Source organism: Rhamphochromis sp. 'chilingali' (assembly GCF_963969265.1).
Source record: "Rhamphochromis sp. 'chilingali' genome assembly, chromosome: 12".
NCBI classification, from domain to species: Eukaryota; Metazoa; Chordata; class Actinopteri; order Cichliformes; family Cichlidae; genus Rhamphochromis; species Rhamphochromis sp. 'chilingali'.
In genome coordinates this window covers 34,925,698-34,951,649 of record NC_137939.1, presented here as the reverse complement: position 1 = coordinate 34,951,649, position 25,952 = coordinate 34,925,698, and the positions used below count along the sequence as shown (strand labels likewise).

Sequence of the window (25,952 nt, the reverse complement as noted above, 5' to 3'; positions counted from 1 at the left end):
AACGCTGAAAACCGATAAAAACCCTGAAAACCATACATTTCACACCTGAGCCTCAACTCTCGCGGCCCGGTACCAAACGACTCATGGACCGGTACCGGTCCGAGGCCCGGGGGTTGGGGATGGCTGGTTTAAAGAACCTCAGAATAATGCCGTTTGGAAGGCAAAGAAGAAGAAATACTTTAAAGTAATTAACTAATATTTTTAACTAATAGGTACCTGTTTCTGTTGTCACTTTCATGGTCATTGCAGTTATTGCTATGATATTAGTGACAAGAAAGTATTATTTTGGTTAGTTATGTGGCATACTTCTAATCAAAGAAGCATCAGAGTAGAGCTCCTTTGGTGAAATAGCCCATCATTGGCTCAATAATTAAATCAGAACAATGCTTTCCAATATTTATGATGTTTTTATCTTAGTTTTAGAGTTTGTAATAACTTTCAAATCAATTAATTTTATTGCTGCAACACCAAATTACAACAACAGTGGCCTCAAGGTGCTTTATGTTGTAAGGTAGACCCTACAATAACACATACAGAGAAAAACCCAACAATCATATGACCCCCTATGAGCAAGCCCTTTGGTGACAGTGGGAAGGAAAAACTCCCTTTTAACAGGAAGAAACCTCCAGCAGAACCAGACTCAGGGAGGGGCGGGGCCATCTGCCACGGCCGGTTGGGGTGGGAGAAGGAAGACAACTTTCACAACTATGTCTGAAAAATGTAGTTTACTGAATACTTTCTGATGCATAAACTACAAATAAACAATACAATACTTTTCCCCTAATCTGGGGCAAAGACACGACTTTGACATGGTTTACTCGCACTGACTGCAATCCCTCTAAAACAGATTGGTGAAGGTCTGCAATAAATCAAGATCCAATATATAAATATAGATCATTTGCCAACATATATTCACGGCAAGTCAGTCTGTGCTGATGAGCGCAACTCCTCTGTCCATCAAATAATAAAACAATGGCTGTACATTTAACACAAAAAACATGTCTATGCTATGTGTGTGTCAGTTGCTGCTAGGAGTGTTCATCTATTTGGGATGAGAGGGAGAGATGTTATCAGGAAGAGTGCGTAATTGGCAGGGCTGGATGGGTCAAAGCTTTGAGTGCATTAACAAAACTTTGGCTCTGTCCTGTTGCTGTTTACTCAGTCCTCACTCTGAGCCCCACACAGACCCGCTCTGCAATAATACTGATATGTTACTGAGCCAGAGCAGAAGTAAACTGAACTCAACAGAGAGTCAGAGTGAGGAAGGAGGAGAATACTATTGCTAGACGCATACGAGGATGCACGTTTACCTTTTTAAAGGGAGCAGAGTAGGTTCCAGTGTTTCAGGCTTTTTGTAACATTTCTACACAGAGATCAGAACAGAGATAAGCCATCACTCCCTGCCTTCTCTCAGCAGTGCGCACACACAGAGAAGCATCAATGTTTCTTGCTTTGCTTCCCTCCAAAGCGCTATTTCATAACATGTCTGTCAAAAGGCAAATCATCGTGGGACTAATTGGATTTATGTTACAAAATGTCGACATTATAATTAGTCAAATTAATATCTACGATGCAGTCTCATAGTTCAAGTACAAATACAATAGACGGTTTAACATGCCAGAATTAAAACCGTTAAAGTAGCCCCGTTACTTTACTGATTACTATAATTAGTTACTTTATTACTCAGTTACTTTTAACAAAAATGATACACAACCTGAATACATAATAAAGCGATAGACCTTTCAGCCCAATTCTATTTTTTTCTGCATAATCCATCATATAAAATTGAATCAAATGAAAAGTCTCTTTTTAAAACTTTTTACTTTTAATCTTTTAACTTTATGCATTAAGAAAAAATTTAATTATTTGCAACAGACTTGGAGAAATGTGTTTAACATTTAAACCTATTTTCTGCATATTCCAGCATATAAAATAAAATAATGTTTTGTGTTTGCACTCACTCTTTCAAATAGATGCAAGTGAAACACAGCAGAAAATAAAGAAAATTGAAGATTCAGCAGCACTGAGTCCTGTTGCTCTTAAACCTGTTGTCACCTGTTTAGCAGGATTAGGGCGGGGCAGGTTTGCACCGGTGCCACAGCGGTTATGTCAGTGAGAGGATCCGGGGGTTTCTCTGTGAATTTCACATTCTCATGGCAGCGTGCTCAGCACTCGCTCAGATTTGAAATGTAATTTTTTGCTGTATAAAGACGTTTCGTCCCACAAAGAATGTACAGTGGACACTAATGGTTTTGTCACTTTTTACAGAATCAAACTAGTAATGTGAGTACTTCCAAGCTTAAACGCTGCATGGTCGTACTCTCTCCTGGACTCCATACTGTTGCTGCCACATACGTCGCACGCTCGTACATCATTGTCATGAGACACTCTCACAATCAAAATCCGTTTAGTAACGCAGGATGCTTATGGGAAAGTAGCAGTAATTTAATTACTTTTTTGCAATCGTAATCCCTTACTTTATTGCTTACTTGAAAAAAGTAATCAGATTACAGTAAGCTTTGGTATTGAATATTTAAGTTAGATTCGACGGCACAAAAAGCTGTCAGTTTAAAGAGAGGATGAATATTACGCTACTGTAGATGATTAAGTAAACTGTCTCTTTTGATGAGAGATTTTTTTCCGCTCTCCTGCAGAGCATCACTTTTTTTAAACACCTCTCTGAACCTCCATACAGGGAAGGGGGCATCTTGTTTTGCTCAATGAAATCAACAGCAAACCTTCAGAGTCTGAGAGTTAATAAATATATGAAAATGACCCATCATAGGCTGCAAGTTCTAATTTATGAATGACAGTCAGGTTATGGTTGATCTTTTCACTCATGAGTGTGGCTGTTCCTCTCTATCAGCTGACCACAGCAGCTGCATCATCAGTGGCCAACAAAGCCAACAAACCAAGCACACATATTTTTTCAGACATAACAAGGCTTGTGAGACTGCAGCCATGGTGCAAAACTCTGATTCTGTTTTACACAGTGCAGAAAATCCCAAAGCACTGCGTGCGTTTAGGCACGTGGAACAATAACAGCATTAACACACAGATGGCTCAGGATCTGACTGAAATAACATTTTGTGTTTTACACAGAGTACATGATGTTAGCTACAACACATAAATTTCAAGCTTGTAAAAAGGAACAGTTTGTAATAAAGCAACTCTCTGCTCTCCAGCTGAGAAACACACGCCTAAAACTTTCCCTTACACTAGTAGTATGATGATCTGGGAACAACACCAACACGACGATATCAGATCGTGCAAGTACTTTACTCTCTGTTTACATTCGGCCTAGTCTGTGGCTGAGAGAGTCATGCCTGATATGTGGAATCTGCACGCTCCATTGGTGACCAGTCCACCCCAGGCTTCATACAACAATGCATGAAAAGTTATAGCAGGCTGACTCTTCTTATCCCTGTGTTATTGCTGTCTTGACCCACCAAAGTTGGTTTGAAGACAGGAACTGACTGCGACTAATCTCACGCCTGGTCCCCGTCTTTAAAGGAGTCACATGAAAAGCAAGTAGGTCGGTCACTGTTGCAATAACTTCGGTCACACAGCTGCCTTTTCTGTAACGTTTGGGAATAATGCTGTGTGGTTTGAGATCAATTGATGGTTGCTTGTAAGGCTAATGGAGTTTAATCATTTATAAATGTGCTACAAGTGAGTCCTCAGTTATCTGCTTTGATATTGAACCACAATAATTCAAAGAAGGGGCATGGTTCAACATCATAAAGGTAAAAATTATTAGAAAATTCAATTCAAGTTTATTTATACAGCGCCAAATCACAACAACAATTGTAAGGTAGATCCTACAATGATACATACAGAGGTAAATCCAACAATCACCCCCTATGAGCACTTTGGCGACAGTGGGAAGGAAAAACTCCCTTTTAACAGGAAGAAACCTCCAGCAGAACCAGGCTCAGGGAGGGGCGGGGCCATCTGCTGTGATTGGTTGGGGTGAGAGAAGGAAGACGGGATAAAAGCCAGATGCTCTCTGGAGAATCTGAGATGGAGCAGAAAGCTGAACTTTGCTTTTCGCCCGACTTTCTGAAGATGTTCGTTCAGTTAAAAATAGACACAGACTGATGACAGGAATATATATTTTTATAGAGGAGTTTTCATTTTAAGAAACAAAGTACTTTCACCCGGTTTTTACATCATTCTGTATTAAATGATCACTGTTTCTCTCTGTAGCACCTGCTGCTGGCATTCATGAAAGCTTTTAGCAAGACAAGTAAAATGTAAAGCAGCGAGCAGCTTCTACAGTTTGATCTAGAAGGAGAGTTAATATTCAGTAAATGAGCAAATTTCAGTAAATATCAAACACAAGAATAGAATTTGTCAACTAAAGGACTAAAAATAATTTTGTGGGAAATTGATGAAGACTCAAAGAAAAAAAAAAGAATTTAGATTCCAGAATTTGTTAGAGCTGAATCAACATTTGTGGAAATGATCAGATCTGCCAAATAAGAGGAAATGAACAATTACTCATTCATGAGTCAATGAATGGGTCAGCTATAAAAACGGGGATATAAAAATAAAGTCTGTGCAGACAAGGCTAATAAAAGGGAAAACAAGCTCTGAAGGTGATCTGTTGTGCTGAGAGTGGGCAGGGAACAAAGAGACTTGTTTAAGGCTCGTTAAAGAAATCCCCTACAGAAAGCCGTTGTAAGGAGCTTTCCAAAATCAGGAGCAATAAAAAGGCAAATCAGATTGTATTTGGGCTGCTGCCATTTCCGAGGGCTCATCACCGCTGTTTTAATGAGTCGAAGTTTGATAATGGGGTTTGAGAGCAGCCCTTGTTAGTCGTCCCCTCAGATCCATCAATGTTTTTACTCTTTAGGCGTTTGGCTGATGATGTTCCCCTCCAGAGAGACTTAATGAGTGCAGAAGCAGAATAACCAGCATTAGAGTCAACCATTAGAAAGAGATAAAAGGTCAAAGGTTCACATAAGTACACTACAAATGATGCAGGCGTTATAAAGTCGTCTAAAAGGACTGCAGTTAAAAGAACATAAAGCTGAAACCTGCTGCCCTCATCATTTGGACTGTTAGAGCTGTAATGAAGCCCAGAGGCTCGATGGAGTCATTGGGCAAGAATATGCAACATTTTGGGGTTTTTAATCCAAAATCTCACTTTTGTCTATAAGGATTGTTCATACCGCACTATTCAGAATGTTAAATGGCCATTATTAGACGTTTTAACCCCATTAGATGTGGTTAGCAGACATCCTACTACACCTGATGGTTCAGCAGGCTATTATTACATCCTTTATTTCCTTGATTGTAGACAGTGGCAAAGACTACTGCATACACCATTAGGAGCAATTTGACAAACCTGAAAAGCAATAATGTGACTGATGACAACTGAAAATGTGTCCTCTGTTGTTCATAACGGAACAAAATCCAATTTATCTCTTTAACTTGATGAATACCAATCTGTGTATAAGTGGGTTCTCATTTGTGATGCAGTTTGTAACAATTAGTAACATTTTGAACTACAAAGGGGAGGCTTTGTAGAAGAAAGAGTAGGTGTACCTCCATGCAGCAGTCTCCAATGATCTCCGGCACGATGCCGTAGAAGGCCAGCTCTTCGTCAAAGGCCTGGATGCACTCGTGTCGTGGGTAATGGAGCTTTCCTGTGCGGTAAAAGTTCAGAATGTGCCGGAACATCTCGTGATCTCTGTCAAAGAAATATTCCTCTGTGTCCTCGTTGAAGAAAAACTCTTTCTCAGAGGAGCCCAGCAGTGTGTCAGGATAACGGTCCAGGGTGTTCTTCCATGTCTGAAGAAAAAAGGAAAAGAAATAAGAATAGAGGAGTTTTCTCAGGTTCTCATGTACAGTAAGCATCAATCGTCCATCTTTTTATGTTATACCACTTATTCAGATTCAGGTTGCAGGGGCAGCAGCTTAGACCTCCCTCTTACTGACCACCGACTCTAGCTTAACCAGGGAGACACAAAGACATTCCCAAGCCAGCTGAGAGACATGATTCCTGGGGCTTCCTCCCCAGGAGGACATGTCCAAAATACCTTGCTTAAAAGGCATCCAGGAGGCATCCTAGTGAGATGCCTGAACCACCTCAACATGCTTTTTTTTTAATGTGAAGGAGTGGTGTCACTACTTTGAGGCCTTCCTGGACACCTCACCCTCCCAGACAAATTTGTTCCTATCCAGTTTTATTCTTTCAGTCACTTCCCTGAGCTTTGAGGTGGTCAGACATTAGCCCCATGGGACCTGATCAGGCACAGCCCAAAGAAGCAGCATGCTGTGAGAGTCAGGTGGGTTGGTGGAGGCCACAGTTACTGAAGCTCGTTCCTGGGACATGCAATTTCGTCCACGGTGTTGCATTGGAAATAACACCCTCAAATAGCAAAAGTATCTAGGCTGCTATAAGCAGTCCGTCAGTGTAAGCAAACTACTTCTGTTTCAAAAAGATCTAAACTTCAGCAGGAAGCAAACAAACTGCCAGATTAGTTTCCGACAACTACATGAAATCGTGCTGCACTGCTATAGCCCACCGACAAACACGTCTGTGGAGAGAAAAGAGAAAAGCTTGTTTTAAAATGCTGCCAGCAGTGAGATCCTGGATGTCAAGGTTTGAGCGTTTAGAGGAATGTTCTGCTTCATTCCCAAGTTGGTAACATTTATTTGAAAATAAATCAAATATAACAAGTCCTTTGAGAAAGTGAAGAACGTGGTAACGACTTCTAAACTGAAGTAACCTTCCCACTGGTGGTTTGGGGCTTAGTGAAGTGACCCGTGTAAAATGTACAAAAGATTCTAAAAATAAAAATCCAAATATCACATTCACATGTGAAAAGCAAAAGTGCTGTTTGAAGGAGGCAGTGAGATGTTAGATGGGAGCAGTGGACTGTCAGTAACTAAAGGTAACGGTGAAGCAGGGCCTTTTTAATACCGCTGCTGTTTTGTTTAGGATTCCATATTAAATGGCAGCATTACTGTAACTTTCTATTTTTACAGCAACTTCAAGCTGCTGCATTTTGTTTTGAAAAATGAGGCCAAAGTCACAAGCTCGACAAGAACTTTCCACTCATTTTGCCACCGCAGCAGAAAGTACGCTGAAAGCTACCCAAATCTATTTTAGTTGTGGAGCCATTTTATTATTATTTCTACCCAAATGCACATCAATGCGCTGATTAGACGTACAGGATTTACAACTTGCTGCCGTGGAAGTAGGAGCGTGGCTGGAACACATCACGGGAGCACGAGTCTCTGGAAATAGTTCTGTAAGTGACAGAGCTCTTAATTTTCCTCCTAGAAAATGTCAAGTGACTGTAACACTTCAACAGATAATGAGTTTTAATAACCTTTAGAGTGTTCTTCTTCATTAAAAAGGACAAATGTACGAATAATTTTAGAGGAAATTAGAAGTTGACCTTTGTAGGACCTGCAAATGGAATTTCAGTCCACTTTGATTTGGGGAGCGTTCACAGCAGGTCCTGATTTCAGTACTGTCGCATTCAATGACTAGAAAACCGACCAACACCATAGGTTGAATTCCATGTTTGAAAGGCTCATATTAAACAACCAAAGCTTCGAATAATGAGGTCTGCATGAAGCCTACAAATAATCCCAAAAGCTGTTCTCTGCTCTAAACGTTCTCTTTCGGAAAGCTGGCTGAAAGCAGGAGGGAAGCGAGCTAAAACGGCATCTTCCAGACAGAGGATGAACTGCACCGAGGCCCAGTTCAAGACAAGTAAGGATTATTTTTAACTGAATCATGCAAATCTACTCCAGAACAGTCCAAGAATAAAAATGTGGAGCTGGGAATATTTATTTCCTGCTTGCTGTGTTGGAATAACATCCCCCTGCTTAACTGTGTGGATCAGTGCTGTTTTACAGTAATCCCACAACAGTAAACATTCAGGAATAACTGAAGAGTAACTGCTCATAGCCAAAGCATCGTTTTCAAAATGTGAACAAATATAGGCTAATATAGCATACAGCATGATTCAGTTAATACACTGGTTTGTTTTTATGTGAAAGGAAAATAGGTCAACTTTAATGAGAAAAAATAACGACAAATTAAGACCTGCTAACTTAAAACAAACAAAAAGTAATAACTCTAAGAGAGCTGGGAGTCTAATTAAGGTAGTTTTCTTATCAAAATCCAGGATCACTGAGGACTGTTTTTGTTTTTCACTATTATTATTATTATTATTATTATCTGATACACTTGCTTTTAATAGACTGTGCTATACAGAAAAAAAAAACACTAGGAAGGAGGGGGCACTGAAATGTAACAATGTTGAATTATTATACAATGCATATAAAATTATATAATATATAATAACTGAATGGCATTAACAGAATCTTTGGATCTGCTGTAGTTTATGGAGCTGCTCATCCAACAAACGCAGTGTGTAACAAAGGCTTTGTTGACATCAAAAAGACGCAGCAGGAGGCAGAAACTAATTTAAAAGAAGCACAATTCACCTGAAGAAACTCTGCATTTTCTTGTCATAACAAAGGGAACCTCGCTTAAGACTGAATGTCAGGGAAATAAAGCTGCTTGCTGTAATTGAAACTCACTCACTCATGTTGCACTGCAAAAAATAAATAAATAAATAAATAATTATTGAACTACAGCTGACAACCTGCAAATTTTGCACAGCTGATATTAATATTGGCGTTGTCTACTGCTGGAATTGTGTTTACACATGCAGAAGAGTGCTTTTAAATCTAAAAACCCAAGAATAAAAAGAAAAGTTTGATGGAGAACGTGGACACGAGCATAAACACTGCTTATGCACCACAGGCGGTTGATAAACGAGGCCTCTGATTTGTCACGAAGCAACCCGGCATCCCGAGGATTTACATTCATATTGGACAAGCCCACAACGCATAACTTACACCCAGCAGTGACACACACGGGTGGAGGTACGTCCTCTGTAGGGTGGATGTTAAGGCTGCTGAAGCTAAGGGTGGTGGATGTTAAGGATTCATTCATGCGGGACACCAGCAGGACAAACAGGTGTGTTCTGGGCTTCTAATTTCAAACACATGCTACATTCATTAGCTCCTCAGAGACCCAGAAAATAACTCTTCTAGTTATTCATCAGTTATGTACGTAGGAGATTATGAGCATGGCATACATAATGCCAACGTGGTGCCCAGCTCCTCGGCTTTCCTTTCCTCCCAGGGCGACTCTCACATATGAGATTCTTAATGTCAACATTTAATTTAATCTCAACAGTTTAATTTTCTGAAACAGAAAATTATTTACTAAAGAAATATCTGATGATGTTTATACACAATGCTTTGTTAGAGGTTAAGTTTTTATGCATTTCATTTGTCAATTAATCCAAATCGTTTTTATTCAACAACATCAACGTTTTAATTGTTCCATCCTGTTAAATGTAAAAAAAAATTATTTTCTGATTTTTAATTTATTTCAGTTTTTGTTGTTTGCTTGCTGTTTTTTTATTTTTAGGGTTTCATATTGTTTATTGAAAGGTCAAAAAGTCTGTCTTGGTACTCCAACTTCCACTCGTAATTTAAAGGCATGCACGTTAAGTAAAGTGGGAATTTAACTTGGTCCTAGGTGAGAATGTGAGTGGATGGAAGCTCATAACACACAGTAAGTGTCCTTTACACTAAAAACCAATAAAAACAACCTAATATTATATTTCACTTACAGTTTTTATATAAACTTTACAGTCATAGTTTTACTTTTAATCTATTAAGTATGTTTGGGGAGTGTAATAGAAGGCATTGGCCTTGATGACACGCTTACTACATCTTTTCATTCTTGGTTAGGACGATTGAAAAGATCTCCTGGATGATTGAGGATGCATCAAGAAATTGAAAAGATGTTGCTTTTATTTCATGTTTTTAAAATAAAGTCTTCCTTTCTTTTTTATTGTTTTGAGTTCAACCTTTGATGTTCAGTGAAAATAGTGTAAATTTTCTCTTTACATAACTTGAACTTTTCTACAAAGTCAGTCACAAAGCTTTCAACTGTGAAATCACACATTCCTGTAACTTGCAGCCACTTTTTTGAAAGCATTTTTAGAGCACGCTCAGTGGACGCCAGCACCCACCTGGAACCTGACCCCGCTGACGTTGAGGTACAGGATCTCATCCGATCTGGACGAGTTGTCCACTGGAGGTTTGGGCATCGTCTTTTTGGCCAGCGGCAGCCAACCAACTGCCGCCGCCCGTGCAAATGGCAGCCATGTCGCCACGCCGGCTGCCATGTTGTATCAGAGCGCCCACCTGTAGAGTGTGAGAGTTCTTGTCCTCGTCGAAGGAGGGAAGAGCAGATGGAGCTAATGAAATGTTTATTGGCTCGGTTAAAGCCTTGCTCACTTCTTCAGCTGCCCTGATTTCCTTTGGCGGTCTGGGCAGTGAGATGCGAGGTGGTTGGACATGTTGGGGGGGAAGGAAAGGGGAAGGGAGGGGCCAGATTGCAGTTGGGTGTCAAGCCATGAAAAAAAGCTGTAAAGGGGCAGGAAAGCAGATCGATGAACAAGCGTGAGGCCCGTGCTTTTATTTTGTTGCAGTTTGGATGGTCTTCTCGTGACGCCGTCCTTTCTGTTCCTCTCCGTCTGGCCTGCGAGACACTTCTCAGGGTAAACGCTGCTTTTTTAAAATATTTCTCTGTTTCTCTACAAGTTCCTCTCAGTCCTGTTGCTCTAAATAGGATGCACTTCTTGAAAATATGAACTCTCTTGATAGGAAAACATAATTTCTTGAAATCTCAGCAGTCTTAGCACAATAGATTATGTGTAAAATAATAATAAAGTGGTTCTTTGATATTGCCGTCACAGGTTTATTGCTGCGGGGATTTACAAGAAAAGGCAGAAAGATATGAATCCAGGTAGGGAAGCGTTAAAACATTTGTGTCTGGCCTCCTCCCTTTCTCTCGCTCTCTCTCTCTGTCTGACTCTAGCTCTCTCACCCACCCTCTTTCCCTGTGAAGACTGATTTGTTGCAGCACCGCAGCCTTTCAAATTCTTATTAAATTGTGATGATGGTCCCTGAAGTTGCAAGATAGACAGAATCGCCTGTGTTGCCTCCCTCCCTCTAAGTGTTTCTCAGCTGTGGAGATTATGGTTGTGCAGCCTCACTCTTCCTCTTGTTCTCTTTCTGCTCTTGCTTGCTGTTTTCCCCTTTATCTATCTCTGTGTTTTAGTCTCTCCCTCTTATTGAAGTTGTCGGGGCATTAGTGGTGGAGAAAGAGAGACACCAGCTTTGTTTCTGAGTGTAGAAGAGACGTCAGGCGCTCCTTTCTCCATGTCCATGTATGGTTGTCCTGTCAGAAAACACACAAACAGAAAAAGAAGCAGAGAGTGAGAGACAAACCAGGAGGAGAAGGAGAAGGAGGGAAGAGACTGAATTTAGAGAGAAAAGAGGAGGTATGGGTGGGAAAAAGCTGAAGAGAGGTAGGAACTGCAAGGGTCCTTACAGGGAAGAAAGACTTTGTTTTTTTTTTTTGGCGTATTGTACTACAGCCAAGAGTCTTTGTTCCTACTTCTGGAGCTGATTTGTGTGGACTTGGGTAACCAAGTGTCCGGGAATGCAACAGACGTACCGGAACACACAACCTGACCCAGACCACATCAAAGCGTCCAAATCTGATTTAATCAACCTGTTTAATGACCACTGTCAGTTGTTATTAGTCCCATTTGGATGAAGGAGGTCCCTCATCTACCTAACAGACAGCTCAGTAGGCTGATGTTAATCACTGCAATCAGCGGTAAACACAGAGCAACCAAACTATCATCTATCATCATTAACTTGTGAATGGAAGAATGAAAACCACCTCAGAAAGTACCTATTAGAGCCGTTTTAAAATGTGTTACAAAAACAAGCTAAACTATGACAGAAAAAACGGAAAAGCAGAAAAGGTTTTTTTTAAAGAATTTCCGAACTAAGTTAAACACATTTTAAATAATAACACATATAATGCTGGTTTAGACAAACACTCGTTTTATCATTAAATCTAAACGAATCATTTTGATTGAATAGTGGACAGTATGTACATCTCATGTCTGTTTATTGATCCTCTTCGTCCTTCTCAAACTTCCCCTGAGGGCTGTACAGCTGAAGCTCCATTCATGTGTTTAAGATGAAGATATAAGGCTTCAGGTTATTAAAGATGTTTTTTATGATGAGACAAGCAGCGTATCCTCAGTCTGCAGAGCAAAAACATCGCTGGCCATCTTCCTCCTTCTCTCTCTTTATTTCTCCCACTGCGTTCTTCACTCAATAAAGACACAATAAAGTTTCCTGTGAAACTCCTCACCATCAGATGAAAAGTTATTGTCATGCATTTATTGCATTAAGTCCACAGTGGGAGCAATAAAACCGCTGCTTCCTCAGGTTTGAGTCGAATCACACTGAATCTGCCGTCTTCAGGAAATTTAACCTCTTAAACCCCCAAAACCTTTGTGATGATCAACAAACATTAACTACTTCTGCTCATTGTCATTGAAATGATATCCCAATGATACTAAAAGCAATAGTGAATATGTTTTTTAGTTTTTATCTGTCTGTGCTCTTCATATGGAATTTTTGCCTGCATGCAAAAACATCTCCTCAAATATGACTTAGAAATCAGACTAAACTAAAACTAAAAATCAAAGTTACAAAGTTACATTATTGTATGCAGTTTTCTTTGTACTACCTTTACTTCTAATTAGTAGAATACTTCCATACTGTAGTATTGTTGCTGTTAGTATTTTAGTAAAACATATTGAGCGCACACACAGTCACCTGCCTGTGGCTGTTATCTGTCCTGCTGCGGTAAAGTCTCCAGTGTGTGTCTGTGATGAATTATGAATACGCTTTCAGCCTGACTAGTTTAGTTTAGCTGCACTGCCTCAGTTACCACTAAGCACATACAATCCACCACAGAGACAGACACACACACACACACACACGCGCGCACACACACAGCTTCCCTGCGCTCAGTGGTGAACGTGCTCCAAGTGGAGCTTTCCATCATCTCAGCAGGAAAGCTTTAACTGAACAGCAACATTCAGTCACTCTGGCATGACGCTTATTTCTTTTCTCTATATTTTCACTGGTAATTTTTATCAAGGCTTAAATGTTACAAATGCGTTTCGCCAAAATGTTGATGAACAAGGAGGTGATATATATACCATATACATTTGCATTAGGGCATTATTGATCTTGAGTCCATGAGTGAATACAGCTTTGATTAGAATGAGGAAAATACTGCTGTGGGTTCAAATGTCTCTTTTTATCAAGTGCTTTTAAATGAGATGCCAAGTGTCCTTCACAAGCATCAACATGTGATGAACTGGAAGTAAAACCTTCCTCCATGTTGCCATCGCCCACTGCATTATGTACTAAAGCCGAAGAGCGCTTTGATGAAATGGCAGCGTCTGACTTCCTGGGAATGATAACAGGTTGGTGTTGTTTTATGTGCAAACTGAATGTCTTCCCTGTGATTCATTTTGTAATTTGAATTAAATGGCCAAGAAAATAGAGGTTAGGTTCTGAAATGGGTATTTCAGGTTAGTTCAGCAGTTTCACTTCCAGAAGAATGTCCTTCAAGTACCACACAAGGTGAGTAATGTCTGTAGTAAACAGCTTAAAAAGCTGAAAGGCTTTCTGTTTCTGGCACGTGTTGGACAGTCTTTTTCCACCTGCAGTTCTTTCCTCAGTCTGCAGGCCTGTAGTAAACCCATCTGCCCATCCTCTCTGTGGGAATCCCTGCTGACATCATGGTTTCTGAGTGAACATTAGATATTTACAGCACCCGCATAATGCCTTTTATCTACAGCCACTGCTCTGGGATTGGCGTTTAGCTCCCATCAAGCAGCTGGTGCTGCACCTCGACCCTTCTGGTAATGTGTTGGCTGCTGGTTTTATGGTTTTATGGTCATTACCACCCAAGAGCTGATTCCCAAAAGTTTGAAAGAGTTTCTACAATTCAAAGAACATAAACAACTGAAGTTTCAGAATAAAAGTCAACATGTTATAGTCCTGCATTTATCTATACAGTGAACTGTGTTCACATGTAATCCATTTCCCCATCAGTCACTGTGTTGTCTGTACAGCTTAAAAGCTTTGAGCAAACCTGAAAGGAGTTCTCCTTTAATGGGATCTGCCTGATTGCTCTTCTACATTCATCTGTTTGTGATTATGAAATGAATCAGCTGAAGTAAACAGATACATTATTCAATAGTGGGACCAGAGGTGTGTTTAGATCAGGTAAAGAGCTTCCATCATTCAGTGGGCTTCCTTTTAAATGTTCAATAACACTTTATAATAAAACCTGCATTCAAATGTCCAATCCCATCCATCCATCATCCATCCCCTTCCTCCCACACAGGTCTGATATGGCAGGCCCAGACATCCATCTGCCCGTCCACATCATCCCAAAGTGATCAAGCAGCGCACCCTCCACTCCATGGTTGTGTTTAGAAACTGTACATAAAACTTGTGACAGAAGTGGTGCCAAAGGGCAGCCCTGCTGGAGTCCAGCACCCGCAGAGTATGAGGCTGACTTGCAATGTAGTTCAGGCTCTCACTACAATCGCACAGATGCAAAGTACTCTGTGCAAACAAGCGCGACAATTCAAAAGCTTCCCCAGAGGACGACCAGAGAAACGCGGTAATATCCGGTCTCCTAGTGTGGAAACACTTGTACACCAGTTGGGTAACGAGCTGCTCCAGTGTAATATTTAACCAAAAAAATAAGCACAATGTTGGAAAATTGTTTGGAAAGAAACTTCTTCATAGACAGATGCATCAGGAAACATGAAACACCACAAGCAGGAGACTTTCATTCAGATCAATATGCAATTTTCTTCTGAACTCCAGCAACTTCTCTCCACGTTCCTGATGCTTCTGATAATACGGTGACTCTGGGTACAATCATCAGGATTTTCATCCCTTTCAGGCAACCTTGTAAAGTAAGCAAAGCAGTTTCTTAACAGAAAAAAATATATCTATTTTTCCAAGTTTCTTTTTTCCAAGGGATATTTTTCCCTTTAGGAAGATCACCTTGTGCTTCACCCTCATACAAACTGCCACAACTAAATAAAGTGTAAACCTTTCAGTAAAACATAAATCTCCTGCATCTGCTCTTCTTCACATAAATTGGTCAATAACAGGAAAACAACAGGTCTCCAATCACTAATCAGCAGAAAACATGCTTCTGATTACTAATCAATAAAGAGAAACCAGGCTGTCTGCTCACAGATCAATAAAATGTCCTCGGGAAGTGCGGTGGGGACTTTTCAGTCTTTCTGATTTTACAATTTTCCTTCTTGTTTTATTGATTGGGGTTTGTTCTTTGTTCAGCTCGTGGTTACATCCTGTTTCTACAGCTGAGTTATTTTATTTTTTATCATTTTAATCTCTTCTTTGATCTATTTTTATGTTACTTTTCTCAAATTAGGATTATTGCTCCTAAAATAAAACTTAGTGTTTCTGCTTAAGGTTACATTTGCGTTGTACAAATGAAGCCTACTTTTATTACACTTTTGGTCATCGGTTCTTCAAAACTGAAGTTTTGCTTTGAAGGATACTATTCCACTTTCATTTGCATTGTACGGTATTTTTACGGGCATGTATTTGGTATATTTTTGGTTCAGAAACTGTTTTTGTTATCATTTTTGTTAAGTGCTAAGTACTCCCTTATTTTTCCACCTTTACCTGTTCATGTATATACTTTATCATGCTATGATGTAGTGTTGTCATGCTGTTCCATCGTTCACTGCAAGTGTTTGTAGAACTTGCCAAAGACCAGACACACGCAAATCTGAGGTCAGTAAACTCAATAAACAGCAGTCCACCCATCCATCCACCCTGACCTCCACCTGTCGTTACTACAGCTCTCAGAGGGTGCTGTTAAAAGCAGTTGTGTTGCCTCACACGACAGCTGGAAAACACTTACCAAAAATGATTAAATATAAATTTTGAGAATTCAGAGATGAAATGAGTTTGTTTTAAATGAAAGGAAAGCTTCTGAAACAGTAGGAGCAGCGTTTCTGCTGGAGTGGAAACTTCTGTTCCCACACAGACACTCACAGAGTGATGGAGGGCAGCACATGGCCGGCCACTCTAAGTGTTTGTGTGAAACCATTAGACGGCCATCACTGAGCAGCGCTTCACTGCGGCCGGCAGACACACACACACACACACACACACACACACACACACACACACACACACACACACACACACACACACACACACAGTTCAGTACAAGCAAAAGAATACAGCATCTGCACATTGGATATAATGATTAACCGAAAATATGTCAGCTGACAAAAGCAAACAAAAGCGAAATGATCCATCATCCATCAACCCATCTGTTCATCCACCCACCCATCCAACCATTAAGTGCTGCTGAATCACAGTCAGGTGGCAGCAGCATTTTCAGCTCCACCTGGAGGATCCTGAGGATTTCCCAGACCGGATGAGACATATAATCTAACAGCGGGTTCTAGGTCTGCCCCTGGGTCTCCTTCAAAAACTGTAATTGCCCAGAAAACCTGGAAAGTAAGGAGGTCAGGATGCATCCTGATCATGTGGCTCCATGCTCCACTCCTTTACGCACCAACATGCAACCACCCAAAGATCATGAGCACATGTCAGCGTCTAATACTTCAGAAGCTTCACATTCACAGCTGACTCTTTTTAAACATGATCATCATCATAATCTCACCATTTTTCTGATGAGAACACATGAACTTTTATATTAGTATAAACTGCCAACAAATCCAGCTGAAAAGGCCTGAACAGGCTGCTCCTCCTGTCATTAAAATCCCATCATCTTCCTTATTTTTTAAAGAGGATCTAAAGGTACCTCAGTGTGAAATTCACATCAACCCCAACATGTAGCCTGTTTGAGAACCTGTATAATGACAGGAAGAAATGAAAGGATCAGGTGAGCTCCTCCACGCCAGCTTATAAATGCACCACCGTGATGTCAGATATTGGTAAGTTCAAATGGAGAGGAGCACAAGTCTTTATTAAAACGCTTGTTTCAATGTACGTATTGATGTACCGACTACTATCACTGGATTGCTGTGACTCTGATCATGATTTATGATTTATTTCCTCTTTGTTTTGTTTTGTCTGCTTGAGTCTCACCATCTGTACAGATGCTGGCGTTTCCCACCAGAACAGTAACTTAAATTAGCACGGAGCTGCTCACGAATGCAGCGACAGTAGTTTAATAAGAGCTGATGATACCTCCTGACCAGTAGAAGGTGCCAATGTCCTGTTAATACCTGTTGCTGTACCTGATGATTAGCAGCTTGTAATTATGGCTCTGTACGCGGAATAGTTTGCCACATTCGAAGGTCTTCGACTCAAGTTTCTACGTGTATTAGAAGTATTACATGGTACGGGAAGTAGAAGTATAAAAAGTAGAAGTAAAATATAAAGCTGGCAGAGGTTTGGCCTTTCATGTTGTGCCTGAGAGCCTGGAGCCGGACGATAAACCGGACACATGGAAGATTGCACTTCTAGCCTTTGCTGGACCTCCAGTCTTAGAAAAGTTCAGCACATTTTTATTCACCGATGTTTGACAAGGTTGTTGCAAAGTTTGATGAACACTGCTCGTTCAGTTGCACACAGAGCTACCGAAGCTTTGATTCTTTTATTATAGACCTGGAGTTAAATGTATTAGACATTTAATATTTTATTTTCGACCTTTGCTGGCTTTTCCTTTTTTATTTTTAAAGTGAACAACATCAGGGATCATCCGGTATTAAAGCTCCTACAGGTTAACCCAGTCTATGAAGACATTTTTACATCATCTCATGAACAATTTAAAATGTAAATTATTTTATCAATGTTTCCATTCACTGTTGTGTGGAATAATGTTGTTGGCTAATAAAGACAATCAGCAGGTACAAAAAGATGACACTTGAAACTTTGTGGAAAACATATAAAAAGATATTTTCTTCCTATTTTTTCCAAATGACTGCAGCAAACTGTTGCATCTATGTGGAAAACCAAAATGACGCCCATACATTCAAAGACATGTAACAAGGCTGGCAGCTGTTGACTCACTGGTCTTAGCACCTTCATGCTGATTAGCACTTACTGTGAGGTTATTTTATGCTCCAGATTGTTCTCCTACTCTGTGCAGGAGAAGATCATTTAAATTAACAAAAGAAACACGGGGAGGACAGGAGAAAAGTGGTGGGAAAAGGCAGCGTAAATTTTGCATAAATGCACCAGGATGCATGTTATCGGAACATGCAGAGCGCGACTGCGCTTTCAGATAACATGCAGCTCCACGCTCACTGCTGAGAGCTGTGTCCATTTTTTGCACAAGGACTGATCTATAGCCGGCTCAGACCATTTAAATCGTACGCATGTGCTATTTTATGTTATTTTCTGTGCCGTTCATTTATATCTAGTGGCTGCTCTAAACTTTTAGCTGACACACAGTTACATCGACTCACTGAGGTGAAGAGCCAGATATGTGTTTGTCCTTAAAATTGACAGATTTGCTTCTTGGTTTGCGCTCTGGCTGCAGCCAGCGTGGCACTGCTTTCACACATCAATGTACCCGCGAGCTTTTTGTTACTAAAGCAGCCACTGTTGGGTTTTTAGTGCGTACTTGACTCACTGAACAATCCAAACCATATGGTATGAACACGTTTCTCTGACAATTCAGATCTTTAACAGCATGTTTACTCCGTGTGCAAATAGCACTGAACACTGACTTTTCATCAGCGAGTTGCACATAAAACATCTGGAAAGGAAACTCTTCTAACAGAAACATGTTGCATGTTAGAGACTGGATTTGAAAACTATTCTGGGTTCTGATATGAAACTTTTTTAGCATGTAGCTAAAGGCTAGATTATACTCTATTGTGGATGCTGGACAGCTGGAGACCCCACGGCCAAGTCACTCCTGTTACATTGTTTGACATCTGCTTGAAGTCTGCTGCCTGATCCGAGTGGACCCTTACTGCCTTGCAGACGTGGAAAGTATGATTCCTTCTTCAAACTAGACCTAACATTACTCCCTGCCTCTAAATATTGACCTTAGGGATGATAGGAGGTTAATGCCAAGCTGTCAAATTTTATTTACGCAATATAAATGTCAAAAGATGCCCTCCACCATCTGAAAAAGATGCGGTGTGACCCGCCACTCTGATATTCACGACTATGGAGGCAAAGCTCCATAGTCGTGAACTTTTCATCTACTAATTGGAAGGTTTGTGGTTCAATTCCTGGCTGCCCCAGTCTGCATACCAAACATCATCTGGCAAGACACTAACCCCATCTCCGATGCACCTGCTGCAGTGTGAATGTTCAATAGAAAGCACTTATGTAGAAAAACTATAGAAAAGCTTTTTGTATGAACGGCTGAATGAGACGAGTGCTCAGGTAAAGTAGAAACGCGCTGTATAAGAACCAGCTTCCTGCATGCTAGAAAATACACAAATCCTTGCTTTATAGAACTGCATTAATTCTTTGCTTTAGTCCATCATGCTAATGTAATGCTCTGTAATTGCATCAAGCTTGCTAATGCATTGCCAGTATTCCTGAAATGAAGACATATGCCATTTTTCTCATTTTCACAGCTCTGATCATCGGCTCGGAAGTCTTCAGCCGTTCCTGCGTGCATTCCAACACAGTCCGCTCACTTCCACTCACGATGGCAGAGCAACACAAACACACCAGAGCAACATCGCCCAGTACAGCAAAGGCTCTTATCCAGTGGATTAAATGTGCTGCCAAGGAGGAGTTGACCAAACTCGCATTGATTAAGTATTGCATATGTGTCATATCAGGATATCCTGCAGAGTTTCACCAAAAAACTGTTAAAGTAAAAGCACATCACAGCCTGTGTTCCTCTTTCACTGTAAAACCTCGAGTGAAATTTGTTTAGCTACCAAAGTGTGCCCGCGCATTAAAAAGCAACCTTAAAACCAGTTAAAGGCCTGTGCAGCATCACATTATCTATGAACTGGCATAGATTGAATTTGAAGACGTTTCACATTCGATTATTTACCGTCTGCTTCTCAGCTGACTGCTGAGAAACAGACCGACTGCGTCACTGACACAAATCAGGACCAGCTACCATGAAACAGTCTGATAACACAGTGACTTCACAACAATCTTCATCTTTGATAAGAACAAAAAAAACATTTATTTAGCCTAAAATGTTTATTTTCTTAAAGAACGTTGTGCTAGAAACGACAGTGTCCACATTTAGGAAACCACAGAGCCTTACAGGGGAAAAGGATATTTTTCACTTTCCCTTATTGGGCGAAACAGAAAATGCCACAAATGCTCTGCAGAGTACAAAATAGTCATTAATCTGCAGATGAAATTAGTCCCCAAGAATGCACTGTTTACTTGAGCGGCTGTTTCAGAATAAAAACATCAACTTTTACATGAGTGAGGTGTTTTTAAAGATGTACACCTCTCGTAATGGATTGAAGCCAGACGTGAGGCCACAAAGTATCAAGACTACAAAAGACGTTCGAGCGTGCAATGGCATCAAAAATTCTTGACTTGCACGATTTGAATCTTTCCTATCGACTCTCAATGAAACTTTAAAAGGTAAAAAAAGACAATAAGTGAGTTAGGAAGCCTCCAACTCCCTTTTGGAGGTTTAAAGAGTTTCAGGACTGCAGAAGCAGGAGGTGTGTGAATATTAATGAGCACAGTGTGTGCACATGTATGTGTGTGCACGCATGCATATGACAAGTGTTCAAGCGGCAGGTGTGTGTCTGTGTGTGTATGCGAGACTGCTAACCACTGTTAATAGCAAACACACAGAACTTCATCACTAATTCATACAGCTGGATTACGTCAACCTCAACACGCAGGCGCACACACACACACACACACACACACACACACACACACACACACACACACACACAAAGGAAAATTATCCACATTTATCTGCTTCTATCTTCTATCTAAATCTTAATCTTGAGGCTTTGTCTTAATTATTTGTCATAAATTGGTGAACTTGCTGTCTCCTGTTTATCCCAAACACCTCAAACCTTTCTTTTCTATTCTTTTCTATTCTGTTTTATTCAGTTCTATTCTTCCTCCCTCGTCCTGTTCTGCTCTTTTCCATCTACAGTTTTTAGTCACAAACGCCACTTTTTTCTTCTTTGCTCCTCTTTATTCCAAGTTTTCTACTCTGATTTTATTCTCTTCACCTCCTCGCTCCAAACTCTTACTCACCCCCTCCCACCCCCCACCCCTCTCCACCCCCACCCCTCTCCACCACGCCATCCCGTCCCGCTCCTCTTCCTCCACTCGACTTTTCCACTCCCTTCTTATTCTATTCTCAGCAGTGGTAGCGGTGTATCTGGAGCAGTTTCCATCCTACTTACCACAGCTGCTGGTGCTGGTGCGGCTGCTGATGATGAAGGTGAAGAGTAAGGCGAGGAGGAAGAGGAGGCAGGTTTTCCAGGTGAAACCACTGTGGACGGATGCAGGAGGACAGAAGAAGAAGAATAAAAAAGAAGAAGAAGTAGGAGGAAGAAGAGGAGGAGTGTTGTTTTACTGTCTCAGATCTGTCCTGCTCTGCTGCCGCGGCAACAACCACATCTCCTGTCATCCCTCTCTGTCTCACTCTCTCTTTCTCTCTCTCTCTCTCTCTCTCTCTCTTTCTCTCTCTCTCTCTCTCTCTCTCTCTCTCTTTCACTCTCTCTCTCTCTCTCTCTGTGGCTCCACCTCCTGTTTCCTGCTCGACCCTCCCCCTGTCTCCTTTTTGTTTTCTCACTCTCCTCTCTCTCTCTCTCTGTTCGTTGTCATTTCTTGCTCTCTTCCTCGTGTCCCTCCCTTTTCTCATCACACACACACACACACACACTGCTCTACATTAAACAGACTGATGGGAGTTTCATGTTGGAAGGAGAGAGAGAGAGAAAAATGGACAGAGAGAGGGGGGGGGGAGGAAAATTACAACTTCTGATGTAAAGTGTTCAGATTACATTACAAAATCTTTCATATCATTATCAAAGAAAAACCCTCATCGAACATACAGTGCAATAAAGTTGCAATTTAAAAACACTATTTATAAGGAAAAAATGTATATTTGTTATTAGAACGACACTTAAAATTACAGCGTTTGTGTAATAGAGACTATATAATACTCCAAATTCTAGCACGTGCTCTGCATGCAAACTTATTTCTTTGTTAAATTACTAACTTTATTTTCACTTTAAAAACATAAACGTAGCTATGACCTTTATTCTTTATGGTGTCAATTTAAATTACTTGTGACAATTTTATTTTAAAAAAACAGAGAGGTGTTACATGTTCGTTGGGGTTGTAATGGGGCAGATTTTAGGGATGTGTCATGAATGGAGTCTTTGTTTGTTTTTATAATGACTATTTTCTGTAACTTTACCTCTTGAGATACTTTCACACCACCTGATTCTGAGAACTTCAATCTAAATATTATAAATTAACATAATTGTATTTAACTGGCAACTGATGCAATATAATCTCTATTGATTTATTCAAAAGTAATTTACTTACAAAAGTTAAAACTTTACATTGTGAAACCTTACACAGCATTATTTTTAGGCAATATTGAAACGGACAATATTCCAATAATGTTCCATTACACAACACACTGTTGTGACTTTTCATGCACAGTGACATGATGACATTGACTTTACATAGATCTGATATTTTACCCTGACTAATGCTTTGGTGAAATTACAGTTTTAACCCAGGTAAGATTTTTTTCACATATTTAAAATTTTATTTCCATATTAATTCTCAAAATATCTTTTTTTTCCTACATATCCTACAATGACCATCTGCAGCCCATTCAAACATCACGACTACATGAGGATCCATATAAGTAGAGCATCTGACAATACTCAATACGACTTTAAGTTGCAGTCATGTGTAATCTATTGACACAAAGTACAGAAGTTTTTAATTCAAGTTTGAATGTAGCAGGTTTCCTTGAATCATCTTAAGGGTCGGGTTTCGTTTGTTCCCTTAGACACTTGAAGGTAACACAATCAGCTTAAACACTTAATCAGACAAAACACTGTCCATACGCGCAAACACCCACACAGCCGGACACTGGAGCTGTGCACTAAAACATTTAAAGAGCCAGTGAGCTGTCCTGATGACAAAGCAAACCATGTGTTTTTCTGTATTTTGCTTTTTAGATTAAATGTGGAGCTGAGAATTAGAAGAGTTGGTCCCCTTCAAAGTATTTCTCCTACTACCTGTTAATCATCTTTGCATCACAGATATTGATCCATCCATTTGCTTCCCCATAAGAATTTTTCTCTAATATCAATGTTCAGTTCTTCCTGGAGGACCTCAGGGCACTCCCAGGCAAAATGAGATACAACCATTCCTGCAAGTCTGCCTCAGGATGCCCTCCTAGTTGGGGTGCCTGGAAAGCCTCACAGGGGAGGAGGCATTTGGATCAGATGCCCCAAACATCTTAAACTCAAAGTGTAGTCTGAACTTGCTCTGGATGTCCAAGATCCCCCTCACTGTTAATCTCTAAGGCTCAGTCCAATCATCCTGAGAAGGAAACTCCTTTCAGCTACTTCACCTCATCCTTGAGATCATTACCAAGAGCTGATGACCAAAGGTAAGAGTTACAGCAACTGATAAATCAACAAGCTTTACCTCTGAAGTCTCTCTGTTTGTGAAGTTCAAAAGACTGCATGCAGTTGTGTGAAAAACTAAATGTGTCACATGAGAGTTTGTAGATCCACTTATATCAGCATTTGAGTTAAAGTAATTGTTTTCTGTATGACTTTATCAGTCTGTCACATTTTTGTTGAGGACTAAGGAGAAATATGCAATGACCAAGATGAGGTTTTTTTACTGGCAACCCTTCAACACGAGCCATATTTGTTCAGTGTTCTTCTAATTATGCGATCATGAACTTTAAAATCTAACAAAACTGAGACCTTTAAAGACTGAGATGGTCTGATCTTGGGATGAATCTGCTGGGACACCGACTCACGGGAAGAGCATTGTGTTAACACAAATAAATGATCCAACTTAGCAAAGCTTCTGCTTTTACCGGGGGTCACACTTGCTGATGATTACTTAATAGAGGCTATTTGATTAGTAGCACATGGCTGCTACTTACCCTCTTAATTTCTACGGAAGCAGGAAGAGTTTACTAAGTTTTCCAGGACTGAACAAAATCCTGTGTTTAAACTTTCTTTTTCGCATCACTGTAGGTATAAATCTTATCTTGAATATACAATGATTTGATGGGTTACAACAGGGGTGGGGGAAGTCCAGGCCTCAAGGGCCAGTGTCCTGCAGGTTTTAGATCTCACCCTGGGTCAACACACCTGAATCAAATGATTAGTTCATTACCAGCCTCTGGAGAACTTCGAGACATGTTGAGGAGGTCATTTAGACATTTACAGTTTTTCTCAGTTGCTTTGGTGCATTTCTCACAACAGAATTGATCTCTGCACCACTACTAAGGCTCTTCTCAAAACAGTTAGTGCAAACTGCAAAACATGGTGGATAACTTGCAAAACTGAGTCACTTCATCAAAAAGAAAAGTCAGTTGTTCAAAAGCAAGTCCCTTAATCAAAACAGATCATATATTCATCAAAAGCAAGTACTTATATCAATCAAAGTGTCAGGGCGTCACAATTACAAGTCATTACACCAGCACCTCTGGTCACAAAATCAAATGGTTTGAACATGTTCTCATTGTGACGGATTTCTTTGTAGGTGCTTCCCAATGACATGTCAAGTCTGGACAGCATGCACGGCATGTTGAAAACCATTAATTGTAAAGGAAAATCAAGACACTTCATATGCACTCTTGATAATATTTAATTGAAACTGTTCACAGCATTGTGCAACTGGGGAAATACGGTAAATCAAACATTTTACAGCAAAGATAAACTCACTTAGACAGTAAACCTTACTGCAGTAGTTATGAAACAAAAAACAAACAAACTGAAAAACAGACACTGCTGCATATCAATCATTGATATCTAGATGCTCCCATCTGTCTGCCCACATATTTGCATCAACATCACAGCGAATGTCAGCTCTATCGATGCATCGGGGAAAGTATCTTCTGGAGTGTCGAATCCACCCTCTGCAGGACTCTGCTGTGATGTCATCACAAGCTGCATCCATAGCTGCTAGCAGGGTCATTTGGGTATGTGGATGCCTGTCGTATACCTTCCACCTCCAGGAAGAGAAAAACTCCTCAATTGGATTTAGGAATGGAGTGTAAGGAGGAAGAAACTCCATAAGCATCCTGTCGTGTGCTGCAAACCACTGCCTGACTACAGCAGAGTGATGGAAGCTAACATTATCCCAAACCACTACATACATTGTCCGACTGTCACCAGGATCATCCCTTTCATTTTGTGGGATTAGGTCCCTATAAAGAGCGTCCAGAAAAGCCAACAGGGGTTGTGTATTGTATGCACCAATACGAGGAATATGGGTGTGAACGCCATTTTCTGAGATTGCTGCACACATCGTAATATTTCCTCCTCGTTGGCCTGGGACATCAATGGTGGCTCTTTCGCCAATGTGATTTCGTCCACGCCGTCTGCCTTTTGCGAGATTGAATCCCGCTTCGTCAAGATATACAAATGTGTGCAGGGGTTCCCTGGCCTCCAATTCCAGGATACGCTATACAAAGGATGAGAATAAAAAAGTCTGTAATGGTCCATTTGGCACAACAGATTGTACAGTTTGAACTGTAAATAAGATTACAGTAACATGCATAAATGTAAGTGCAGTACATGGCCTAAACTTTTACAGTAAACAGAGGTACATATGCAAACATGTTTTACCTGTACATACTGGTGACGGCGCTCCTTCACTCGATCACTGTTCCGTTCAAATGGTACTTTGTACAATTGCTTCATGGACATTTCATTCCGTCTGAGGACTCTGTCTATGGTGGAAATTGATATTGACTGAATATTTCCGAAGATGGTGTCATCTTCTAC

General features: G+C 40.4%; 1 protein-coding gene across 1 annotated transcript in view; it reads right to left on the bottom strand.

The window, feature by feature from the left end:
• kcnd1 (potassium voltage-gated channel, Shal-related subfamily, member 1) overlaps window positions 1–21,567 on the bottom strand; it is an 81,503-nt gene extending 59,936 nt beyond the window's left edge. The window contains exons 1-3 of the mRNA XM_080897969.1: window positions 21,351–21,567; window positions 10,083–11,296; window positions 5,554–5,799 (exon numbers count right to left, since the gene is read on the bottom strand). Coding sequence (XP_080754095.1) covers window positions 5,554–5,799; window positions 10,083–10,238 — 402 coding nt within the window. The 5' untranslated portion in view covers window positions 10,239–11,296; window positions 21,351–21,567. The remainder of the gene's footprint in view (window positions 1–5,553; window positions 5,800–10,082; window positions 11,297–21,350) is intronic.
• Window positions 21,568–25,952: the final 4,385 nt, after the last annotated feature.